This window comes from Podarcis gaigeae (genome assembly GCF_964106915.1).
Source record: "Podarcis gaigeae genome assembly, chromosome: 1".
NCBI classification, from domain to species: Eukaryota; Metazoa; Chordata; class Lepidosauria; order Squamata; family Lacertidae; genus Podarcis; species Podarcis gaigeae.
Genome location: NC_139678.1, coordinates 3,554,352 through 3,566,396, shown reverse-complemented (window position 1 = coordinate 3,566,396; position 12,045 = coordinate 3,554,352). Strand labels below are relative to the sequence as shown.

The window sequence follows — 12,045 nt, the reverse complement described above, 5'->3', positions numbered from 1 at the left end:
GGGCCAGGTAAAGATGCCTGGAGGTCCCAAATCCCTGCGGTAGATTGCATGCAACCCCACAGGCTCAGAGTCTGCAAGACACAAGACAGGAAGATGTTGGAAGTGACATTCCTCAAATGCCTGAGAGTCTTTCCTTGCTGAGAACCAGCCATTGTTATGGCGGGAATGTTCCTCCTGGCAGCATGTTTGGGCCTTCTGTGCGGCTCCTGAGCACTCAGAGTGTGTGATCAGTGTCCCTCATTGGCTGGAGGCTGGTGGGAGTTGAGGGGGGCAGCCCGTCTGTTGCCATGACCCTCTGACCTTGGAGGCTTGCGGTGGAGGCTGCAGACAGAGTTCTCTAGCCAGGGTTACAGCTGCAATCCAGAAGCCAGGCCTCTGTGCTGGCATTGAAAAATCAAGAGGCGACAATTGGGCAATGCCTTGGCAGACACTTCCTGGTATTGCCAAAGACCAGCTGTCTCCAAGACATGTCTCTGGACTCCTTCCCACCATTTAATGGACTTCTCACTCAGCATGTGGGGAGGTCTGCCCTGGAATCCCCTCCCCGTGCTCAGCAAGACCACCCCGTAAAACAGCTCTGATTGGCCTTGCCTTGTGTCTTGAGGCAGCGATGGCCACCAGTCTGGATGGCTTTCAGAGGATTGGACACATTCAGGTTGGAGAAGACCATGCATGGCTTTTAGCCACGATGGCTGTGCTCTGCCTGCAGACTTGGAGGCAGCAATGCTTGTGAATACCAGTTGCAGGAGGCATTCAGGACAGGAGGACAGGACAGTGTTGCTTTTTCTGCTCAGGTCCTGCTTGCCGGTTTCCCATTGAGACATCTGGCCAGCCACTCTGAGAACAGGATGCTGGACTAGATAGCCCAGGGGCCTGATCCACAAGGGCTGCTCCTCCTCCTCCTCCTCCTCCTCCTCCTCCTCCTCTTCTTCTTCTTCTTCCTCTTCTTCTTCTTCTTCTTCTTCTTCTTCTTCTTCTTCTTCTGTCTTGTCTGACTCTTCATGACCCCCTGGACCAGAACACGCCAGGCACTCCTGTCTTCCACTGCCTCCCACAATTTGATCAAATTCATGTTCGTAGCTTCGAGAACACTGTCCCACCATCTCGTCCTCTGTCATCCCCTTCTCCTTGTGCCCTCCATCTTTCCCAACATCAGGGTCTTTTCCAGAGAGTCTTCTCTTCTCATGAGGTGGCCAAAGCTTCAGGATCTGTCCTTCCAGGGAGCACTCAGGGCTGATTTCCTTCAGAATGGAGAGGTTTGATCTCCTTGCAGTCCATGGGACTCTCAAGAGTCCAGCACCAGAATTCAAAAGCATCCATTCTTCGGCGATCAGCCTTCTTTATGGTCCAGCTCTCACTTCCATACATCACTACTGGGGAAACCATAGCTTTAACTATACGGACCTTTGTCAGCAAGGTGATGTCTCTGCTTTTTAAGATGCTGTCTAGGTTTGTCATTCTTACCTTATTGCATCTCTCCCACAGTGTGCCTTCAAGACAGCGTTCTGGCCTTCTGGAAGCACGGGATGCAAGGGAAAAGCTTTAAGTCTGACGAAGTAAGTCTTGGGTTTGGGGGGGGGCCCTTGTTTTCCCAGTCTTGTTGCCCTCCGTGGAAGGAATGTGGTTGCTCTGCTGAGAGAGGAACGCCCCTTCTCAGGGAAAGCCAGAGAGGGGAGGGGAGCCCCTGCTGCTCTGGCCTAGTGAAGGATCATAGTTGGCCCATGTTCGGTTAGAAGAATGTTGGGTGCCAGGTGAGGGGAAAGTGCCTTCTCTGGCCAAGATCCTGCAGAGCAACGGACAGTCAGAATAGAAGGACAGTTGGCCTGACCTGGTGTGAGATGGCTTCTTGTGGGGATGCCTGATGATCGTCCTCCAGAGCAACTACTCTATTCCGAACTTAAAAATGGAAAGCGTAATGCTGGTGGTCAACAAAAGGTTTATAGACTGTCTCAAGGCAAATCTAAAAAATGTGGTATAAACAATTGGGAAACACTGGCCTGCGAGTGCTCCAGTTGGAGAACAGCCTTGACCAAAGGTGTCATGGGCTTTGAAGACACTCAAACTCAGGACACAAGGGAGAAACATGCTAAGAGGAAGGGATGCTTGGCAAACCCTGACCGTGATCAACTCCTGCCCGGAAACCAATGTCCCCACTGTGGAAGGACATGTGGATCCAGATTGTGCTCCACAGTCATTTACGGACTCGTTGTTAAAACCATGTTTATGGAAAACTTGCTTGGCTATGAGGGGTCGCCATTCTCAAGTATAGGGACGTAAGGTTGGAGGGGCATCGGCAGTCAGGTTTGTAGCCCCCAGAACACATCACAGCTATGAAGTCAGTAATAGGCCTTGGTCATTCCCACCACCATGGAGACAATAACAGAATCAGGGAATTGTAGAGTTGCAAGGGACTCCCAAGGGCCATCTAGTTGAACCCCCAAATAAAAACGTATGAAGTTGCACAAACGCACTATACAAAGTTTTTGTGAAGTTTATCATGACGATGTGAAGTGCTATTTATTATTATTATTATTACTCACAGTTGGTTTATGTTGTTTTACCAGTACAACTGCCCAGTAACTCTCGTGTAAGACTTGCCATAATGGCACAAACAATGTGCTTATGGTTATCACTTCATTATGGGAGGTGCCATTGCCCAGTGGCGTAACACCTTCCTAGGGGGAATTGTTTGCTGTCTTTGTGTTGAGTCAGGCCATTGGTCCGTCTAGCTCAATATTGTCGACACTGGCTAGCAGCGGTCTTCCTGGCTTTTAGGCAGGGGTCGTCCCCAGCCTCCCCCGGGATAGCAGCACATAAGCATTCCTATCTAGCACATTTGGAGAGTGGGAAGCATGATATGCACACATTAACTCAGTGATAAACCTAACAATAACCCTGTAAGGCAGGCCAGGATAATAAAAGCTTGCCTAAGGCCACAATGAGTCTGGTTGAAGGGAGATTTGAATTTGGGCTTCCCAGCTCCACGAGAATCCTGCCCTTGGGCCACTGCACTGTCGTACAAATTAAATGTAAGATACAACAAATAGCAATGCAACAATAATGTATATGGGTAGATTTCTGTTTGGGCCTTTAGCACTGAGTGCTTTTGCACTCTGTTCCAGCGCAGAGGCAAGGAAAGAGTGCCTGGGCCTGACACCCATTCCCAGGTGGCTTAAACCAGAGGTGCAGAACCTGGATGGTGTCAGACTCCAGCTCCCTTGACCCCACCTGGCTTGGCCCAGAAGTCAGGATTGGTGGGAGCTGGAGCCCAGCAGCATTGAACCATGGTTCAGTAAGCTGTAAGGTTGCTTCTGAACTAACTTGCTGTGCATTTTGTCAACAGCGACCGGACTATTTGACTCAACCCTCCTCCGCAGTCTTAGCTGGCTCAAGTGTCCCTTTCTCTGCCCCTTTTGCAGGTAACCCAGGAGATCTCAGACGAAACTCGGGTGTTCCGCTTGTTGGGCTCCGACAGGTGAGCTGAGAAGATTTTGACACACTGCACAGTACAAATCTTATATTTAGATTTCCAGTCTTTCTGTATTAGAAAACTTCACGGCCACGTTCTTAAAAGAGATGCCTTTTCCCGTGTCATGGGATGCATCCAGCAATACGCCCCCTTGTAGCATGTTTAATAATAATAATAATAATTACAATGGTACCTCCAGTTGCGAACAGCATCCGTTCTGGAGGTCTGGCTGCATCCCAAGGTATTCGCAACCAGTGGATGACTTTTACGCATGCGCATGGCGCGGTTTAGCACTTCTGCTCATGCGCATGGTGCATAGAGCGCTTCTGCGTGTGTGTGTGCAGCAAAGCCCGGAAAAATACTTCCAGGTTTGCCGCGTTTGCATCCCGAAGTTTACGTAACAGAGGGATACGTAAGCGGAGGTACGACTGTATTATTATTATTATTATTATTATTATTATTATTATTAAGTCCGATGTTAGCGCCCACGGTGGCTGGTGGCAGTGGGAGTTGTCACCCCAACATCTGCAGGGTACCAGGCTGGGGGAGGCTATGGTGCCAGGGAACACGGCCCCAGGGTGCCCACTTAGAGTGAGGGCTAACTTGTTCATTCCTCCTTCCCCTCACAGGGTGGTGGTGCTGGAGAGCAGGCCGACCGACAACCCAACGGCCCACAGCAATCTCTACATTTTGGCCGGCCATGAAAACAGTTACTAGGCAACCGAAACCCGACTCGGAACCGCCAGCCAAGGAATACGTCACATAAGGAAGCAGCCCTCAAGGAAATGCTATCCAAGCCGGACTCTCCCTCTCGCTCTCTCTCTCTCTCTGTTTTCTCCCTCCCTCTCCCTTTGCTCTACTGTGTCAATATCCAAACGGACCCATTTTTTTAGGAACGAGAGCCAAACGTCGCCTGGGCGTCTTGCAGCTGGGAAGCAGCTGATCTGTCACTTGCCACTGTGTGGTTGGTTATGTTGAGTTTGCTTAATAAAAGCTACGAGGTTAATAAGCCGCTCTGGTTCGTTAGGCCCAGGCGGGGGGGAGATCCCAAATGCGTTCACGGTGCCATGCGGTTCTCGACGCAGACTTCTTTTGTCTTCTGGTTAAAATACCAAGGCTGCCGCTGCCTTCCTATCTTGTGGCAATGCCAACTGTTGAATGCTGGTGGCCGAGATCAAAATCAGGAACATTGAGGCTGGCAGGGAAGGCGGGTGCACTTTTGGGACCCCCCCCCCCATGGGGAAGACTTCCTATGCAAAGCCCCTCTGGATCTTGTCCAAATGATCCACTTTCAAGAGGTCATCAGCATTCCTGAGATATCGTGGGTTTTCTGTTTTTTAACGCAACTGTTCTCTGTGGGTTTGTAAAATAGACTATTTAATCCTTATTTATTAATCTGCTGCTAGGGTCGTGTGATGTATCCTAACTTCTAGCACATGAAGGTTGCAGAGCAGCTTTTGGGGGGGGTTGAGGGAGGGGGGCTCCTTCCCCCCCTTCTTTATACAATTGTACAAAGAACCTGGTATTCATTTCACCCTTTTTGCCTCTTAGATGAAGCCTGTCGTCTGAGGGAGGTGTTTATATATAGATAAATATATATATAGGGGGACGTAGGTTGGGAGGAACGACCTTTTGGCTATTCTGTTTTGTACAAGAGTCTTTTGTACGGGTTTTTGCTCGTGGGATTTGTCGCCAGAGGGAGCGTGTGGCAGAAATGCAAAGCCGTATCTCCGTGAGGAATCAAGGATCCCTAGATTGGCTGGAAAGATATGTTGTGTGTGAGAGAGAGTGTATGTGAGGGGAGCACACAGGTGTGTCATCATCAGGAGCTCCTGAGAATGTACGGAGAAAAAGAGATGAACGGAAAGCTCATCCAGGTCTTGTGGATCCCTGGATCCCCACCCAGTGCAGTCCAGGCGTGGTGGAGGTCTCGGTTCAGGCTGGGTTCAAGGCCGAGGCCCCCTGGTCCTTGCAGCCGGGTCCCTGGTGTGAATCATCCCTTTCCATGGAAACATCCCCCTTTCTGTCACGACAGATGCCAAACCGGGAGCGCAGGAAGCCACGACTGGATGAGCCTTTCTAAAACTGCTTTCAGGGGAGAGCTTTTTTTAACGCTTCACGGACACGTATTTTATTTATACTGTGCCAGAGGAGAAAAGGCAGTGCCTGGAAGAAAGGAACTAGATTTCCCCCAGACTGGGCGAGTTTCGAAAGGGTCTGTTTTTTAAAAAAATTCCCAGTGGTATAGTATAAATATATATATATAAGACGCAGTATTGTCTAATAAACCTTGGGGAATATCCTTTGTTCCATTATCCCTTTCTCGAGGCCCTCATCCATGTTTCTTCTCTCCGTCCCCCTTTCATCCATTAAAGTATCCTTTTTGCTCCTGATTTTTGTCTGCTTTCATTCATTACGCTTTAGTGGTTCTGCAGAGGAACATGGGGGGGGGGCGCATGGCTCTCTCAGCAGAGCAACTGCCTTGCATACAGGAGAGCCCAGGTGGGGGTCTCTGGCATCTCCAGGTGAGGCTGGGGGTGTCGTCTGAAATTCTGGAGAGTCACTGCCAGTCTGTGTAGGTAATATTGAGTTAGGCGGACGAGTGGCTTGGCTTGCTACAAGGCAGCTATGTTTACAAGGTAACCATTCTGCATTTCCTGCTAATTTGGTAAAGATTTGGATTCCCCCGCCCCCATAAGGAAAAGCTACCACATCAGGGATATTGCATCATTCCAGAACTTTGCAGAACTGTAAATTTGGAAAGGGACCCCAAGGGGCATCTAGTCTAACCCTCCTGCAGTGCAGGAATATGCAGTTGTCCCATACGGGGATCAAACCTGAAGCCTTGACATTGTCAGCTCCACACTCTAGCCAACTGAGCTATCCAGGCACAATATACCATTGATGGTTCATTCCCCAGCTAGCAGGACCACTGGGATGTCAGAGCACTGCTCTCCAGATGTTCCAGACTAGTAATAGGAATTTATTATTTGTACCCCGCCCATGTGGCCAGGTTTCCCCAGCCACTCTGGGTGGCTTCGAACAGAATATTAAAATACAACCATCTATTAAACATTAAAAGCTTCCCTAAACAGGGCTGCCTTCAGATGTCTTCTAAATGTCAGGTAGTTGTTTATCTCTTTGACGTCTGATGGGAGGGCGTTCCACAGGGCGGGTGCCACCACCGAGAAGGCCCTCTGCCTGCTTCCCTGTAACTTGACTTCTCGCAGTGAGGGAACCGCCAGAAGGCCCTCGGAGCTGGACTACCAATCCCATAGCCAGCACTGGAATGGGAGTTTTAGTCCAGCACAACCCGAGGGCACCAGGTACCTGGCAAAGGCCGGTGTGGAGTTTGGTTACATAAGTGTCACTGGATACTGGCCGTGCCATCCCTGGCATCAAGCATGACGACACACACCCCTGCCCATGTCAAAACTGGAGCGTTGCCTGTAAAGATTAAAAGCTATAGTGGGAGCCAACAGAAAGAGGAGAAGCCCCTGCTCACTCTGGCTCCCCTGTTTCCAAGACCCAAAGGGCTTGTTGGGCACACTGACCCCTCTCTGCCTGACCTGTGGGACTCTTGTCCCTGGGGACACCCATCACTGGCTGTGCTCCACACCTCCTTCAATGGTTTTGCCTCTTGCTTACCTGCACATGTGTGTGTGTGTGTGTGTGTGTGTGTGTGTGTGTGTGTGTGTGCAGAAACTTGCTGAGTTTTCCCTGGCAGGAATGCAGCCGTATACAAAGCTCAGAATCCCACCTGTTGCCCCACCCACTTCCTGCCTCTGGCCCTGCCCTCACATGTATGGGTCCTTAAGGGGGTGTGGCCTTTGGCCTGGAAAATGTTCCCTATCTAGGGATAGGATTTTGTTCAACAGAAAGACCTTCGCCTGGTACCTGAAGACTGGCGAAGGCGGTACCAGGTGCATCTCCTTAGCAGCAGCATTCTGTAGAAGGACACCATCCCCAGTTGGAGCACGGGCTTTTGCTGAAGACCGCAGGGTCCGGGCCGGTTCACTTATTAATCTAATCAAGAGGGAGGGCCAGTTTCTAGCTGATGGGAGTTGTAGTCTGAAAACCTCTGGAGGGAACCAGCTTGATAACAGCTGCCCTACAGGGAAGGTGGAACCTATTCACTTGTGGCCATTGGCGTCCTTCCCCTTGCAGAAGACAGAATCGGAATTCAAGAGGACCTTGATGGAGTGGAGACCTGGGCACAAGCTAACAAAATGAGCGTCAACAGGGACAAATGTCAGGTTCTGCCCTTAGGAAGAATCAGATGCACAAATACAAGGCGGGGGACACCTGGCTTACTAGCAGTACAGTGGTACCTCAGGTTAAGAACTTAATTTGTTCCGGAGGTCCGTTCTTAACCTGAAACTGTTCTTAACCTGAAGCACCACTTTAGCTAATGGGGCCTCCCGCTGCCGCCGTGCCGCCGGAGCCCGATTTCTGTTCTCATCCTGAAGCAAAGTTCTTAACCCAAGGTACTATTTCTGGGTTAGCGGAGTCTGTAACCTGAAGCATATGTAACCTGAAGCATATGTAACCCGAGGTACCACTGTACATGTGAAAAGGATCTAGGGGTCTTGGTGGACCACAAGCTGAACATGAGTTCACAGTGTGATGCAGCAGCAAAAAAAGCGAATGCTATTCTAGGCTGCATCAACAGATGTACAGTGGTACCTCGGGTTACAGACGCTTCAGGTTACAGACTCCACTAACCCAGAAAGAGTACCTCGGGTTAAGAACTTTGCTTCAGGATGAGAACAGAAATCGTGCTCCAGCGGCGCGGTAGTAGCAGGAAGCCCCATTAGCTAAAGTGGTGCTTCAGGTTAAGAACAGTTTCAGGTGAAGAACGGACCTCCGGAACGAATTAAGTACTTAACCCGAGGTACCACTGTATAGTGTTCAGTTCAAGGGAAGTAATAGTGCCACTCTCTTCTGCCTTGGTCAGACCACACCTGGAATACTGCGTCCAATTCTGGACACCACAATTTAAGAAGGATGCTGACAAGCTGGAAGGTGGGAGAGGAGATATGATAGCCATCTTTGAATATCTGAAGGGCTGTCACACGGAGGAGGCAGCATGCTTGTTTTCTCCTGCTCTGGAGGGTAGGACTCGAACCCATGGCTTCAAGTTACAGGAAAGGAGATTCAGACTAAACATTCAGAAAAAAAACTTTCTGACAGTAAGAGCTGTTTGGCAGCGCAACAGACTCCCAAGCAAGGTGGTGGACTCTCTCCTTCCTTGGAGGTTTTTCAGCGGAGGTTGGGTGGCCCTCAAACAGCGATGCTTGAGCTGAGATTTCTGCATTTCAGGGGGTTCCGACTAGATGACCTGGGGGTCCCTCCCAACTCTACAGGTCCAGTGACAGTCCCCTCTTACAGGCATCCTTCGCCCCCCTCCACCGTTCCAGCTGCGCGCTGCGCGAGGAAGGACGTCGAGGCAGTGGCGTAGCGTGGGTTGTCAGCACCCGGGGCAAGGCAAGTAATTTGCGCCCCCTAACCCGTGGATTTGCGCCCCCTAACCCCCAGATGTTGCGCCCGGTGCGGCCGGCCCCCCTGCACCCCCACGCTACGCCACTGCGTCGAGGATTCCCTGCTCTGCCCCGAGGAGACTCCTCCTTCTGCCCAGCGCTTGGAGGGCAGCGCCGCCTGCCAGTCTGTGCCAAGGCAGGGAGACGCCCGCTCAGCCTCGCTCCTCCCGGGGGCGGGCATCGCCCCCGCTGCCCAGGCTCCGCCGCCCGCCCTGATTGGCTGCTGCGCGCCTTTAGCGGCTCCGCGCAGCGCAGCGCCCGGACAGAGCGAGCGGCGGCGAGAGGAGGAGCGCGCGGGGCTGGCGGCGGAGGCAGCTGCAGGCAAGAGAGGCGGGGGGGGGGAGGCGGGGGGAGGAAGAGCAAGGGGTCCTCTGAGCGCCTGCAGAGTGCCCAGCACCGGAGGCTTGCGCCAGCCCCAGGCGGTCTCCCCGCAACTGCGCTCAGATGCTCCTCTGCGCTCTTACAGGGCGGCTGGCTGCATGGGAGCCGACTTCTAGGGACCAAGGTCCCTTTGCCACCCCCCAAATAAAATATTTGAAAGTGGTGCCCCCCTAAGTTGATGGGCACCTTTCAGATGATGTCCGTGTACTGCATCTTGTATGTGGCACGGGGCTTACCTGCTCCCACCTAATATGTTACTCAGGTTGGCACTGCCAGCTGCCCGGAGGGGAGAGTGCCCCTGGGCATGTGCAGAGGGCCCTTTAGCGTGGGGACACTTTTCCTGCTCCAGGAGGAACTACCAAGCTGCTTTGGAGGGGAGCAGGGTGTGCCAGGAGAGTCTCTGCCCGCCTCTTGGCTGGCAACAAGGGGGGTGGTCCCAGCAGAAGGGGGCTGGGGGGCTGCCTTTCCTCCCTGCTGCCCTTTTGCCCCTTCCCGGTGGCGGCACAGGGTTCCCGCTGTGGGCGATGCCCTTCTCACCTCCTGTGCTCCCAAGGAGGCTCCTTCCTTCTGCAGACAAGGAAAGTGATCCACGAAACAGGATCCTGCCCGCCTCCTTTCTAAGAAGAGGCCCTTGGGGGTTTGCTGCTGATCTTGAAGCTGCCCGCAGAGCCTGCCTTGGCAACCTGCCTTCCCCCAAAGGGCCTGAATTAAATTTTAATTTCCAGACGGCCCTTCCTTCCGCAGGAGGAGGAGGAGGAGGAGGAGGAGGAGGAGGAAGCTGGCCTGAAGATGCAGAGGCTGGTGGAGCCGCCCCAGAGATTGGCTTTCACGGCTGAAGCCACCGGCTCCTTGGCTTTGCGCTGACGACATCCGCGCCACCTTCGCCACAGGGTGCTTTCTCCCAAGTAAGTCCATCTGTGCCCAGTGGCGCTTATGCCAGAGCAAATGTATGGGCCGTTGCTGGCTTAGAGGCACGACTGGCTTCTCGTGGTGCTGGGAAACCTGCTGGGAAACAGCCTACAGTGCTAGATGCTCGGGTGCGCTATATGAATTAATGTTGGCAACAGGGCCAGAATTAGGTTCAATGCGGCCCTCGGCTTCTGAAGGTAATGGGGCCCTTTATATGTCCAGCTGTCCTTTGCCAACAACAAATTGTCGCTGTTTTTGTGTGTTGAATATATGCTATATGGTCATTTATGGACCTAATAGGTATCTCAAGCCATTTGCCCATGTTGCCCTTCAACCAGTCCATGCAGAATGTCGGCACCCTGTATATAGAAAGGAGGAAAGCAGTGATATTTTGGGGAGCAGGCGAGCAGGCGGGGCCCATGACTTGCATCCTAGGAGCCTACACAACACAAAACACTGTTGCTGTACGTAGGTTTTATTTTATTTGTTTTTTATCTTGTATTTTGGAAATGTACATCCAGGGGTGTGTTTTTTCCATTGAATTTTTTTTGTGGGCCCCCAGGAGAGTGGGGCCCTAAGCTAGAGCTTGTCTAGCTTATACAGTGGTACCTCGGGTTACAGATGCTTCAGGTTACAAACCCCGCTAACCCAGAAATAGTACCTCGGGTTAAGAACTTTGCTTCAGGATGAGAACAGAAATCACGCAGCAGCAGTGGGAGGCCCTATTAGCTAAAGTGGTGCTTCAGGTTAAGAACAGTTTCAGGTTAAGAACGGACCTCCGGAACGAATTAAGTTCTTAAACGAGTATGTAAATCCGGCACTGGTCGGCAATGAGATCTCCTTGATAACTAAACAAACGATTACTCCGTCTTTCCACCTGGCGCTTTTGCAAACAGAACAGGATTCAGAAAGCAAATAACCTTCTTCTCATCTCTTAACAGCAGCCCGGGGCTGCATTGCCAAATCCTGGACTGTTTGGCAAATCACCCTCTGGGAAGTGATGTATCACAAACTAAGAGCTTAAATGGCTGTTTTTTAAATACATGGCATTATTTTATTTCTTACTCAAATATTGAGGCTCATTTAAGACTATAGAGAAACTTTATTCTCAGTAATGATGGCATTCACAGGTGGAGATAACTTATTTATATTTATTATTTGTAAGGGGAATCTTTGTGTAAGGTAATACTTTATTATTCCATTAGAGCTGTGCTGTGTCTTTGAACTTTTGTCCTTCCAAGCTGTGACACTTTATGGTTTAAATGTTCAATTATTTGTGTTATGTTTGCACTTTTTTTGTTAACAAATCAATAATATATCTATATATTTAAAATGAATGGCCTTTGGCAATCTTAACCTCACTTAAAACAATTTGAAAATGTAGAACAACACTATGACGCCATTACTGTGGAGACTTCATTTTATTTTTCAGTTTTTCAAATTAACAGTAATCATCATCAAATACCATTGCATACATAGTTGTTTAGACTTCCCTCCTCCCCTTCCTTGGTTCTCCATACAAACATTTTAAAAACTGCATCTCCTCCTTAACTCCTTTTACTTATCACTCTCTATATTTCTTCCAAAATCACCTTTTAACTGCTAGATTTTAAATTAATCCTGCTAAGGTACTTAATTGTTTACAGTTTAAGATAGTCCAAATATCTCCCCCATTCTTTGTTTAAAAACTCTTTCTTCTTGATTTCTGAATCTTCCCGTAAGTTTTGACATTTCTGTGGAGTCCAT

At 50.5% G+C, this 12,045-nt stretch overlaps 2 protein-coding genes across 8 annotated transcripts in view; both read left to right on the top strand.

Annotated features, from left to right (window-relative positions):
- Positions 1-5,862, top strand: part of MAP4K5 (mitogen-activated protein kinase kinase kinase kinase 5) — an 88,002-nt gene extending 82,140 nt beyond the window's left edge. For 2 of the 3 annotated variants that reach the window (XM_083732782.1, XM_083732783.1), the window contains 3 exons: positions 1,486-1,556; positions 3,420-3,475; positions 4,099-5,862. In XM_083732782.1, the coding sequence (XP_083588908.1) occupies positions 1,486-1,556; positions 3,420-3,475; positions 4,099-4,186 (215 nt within the window). In that variant the 3' untranslated portion in view covers positions 4,187-5,862. The remainder of the gene's footprint in view (positions 1-1,485; positions 1,557-3,419; positions 3,476-4,098) is intronic. The other variant, XR_014562550.1, reaches the window with a different exon arrangement.
- Positions 5,863-9,269: 3,407 nt separating this feature from the next.
- The window catches only part of CDKL1 (cyclin dependent kinase like 1), a 32,838-nt gene continuing 30,062 nt past the window's right edge, over positions 9,270-12,045 (top strand). The window contains exons 1-2 of one of the 5 annotated variants that reach the window (XM_083737507.1): positions 9,270-9,330; positions 10,116-10,295. The gene's annotated coding sequence lies outside the window, so the exon portion shown is untranslated. The remainder of the gene's footprint in view (positions 9,331-10,115; positions 10,296-12,045) is intronic. The other 4 variants (XM_083737508.1, XM_083737509.1, XM_083737510.1 and 1 more) reach the window with 4 other exon arrangements.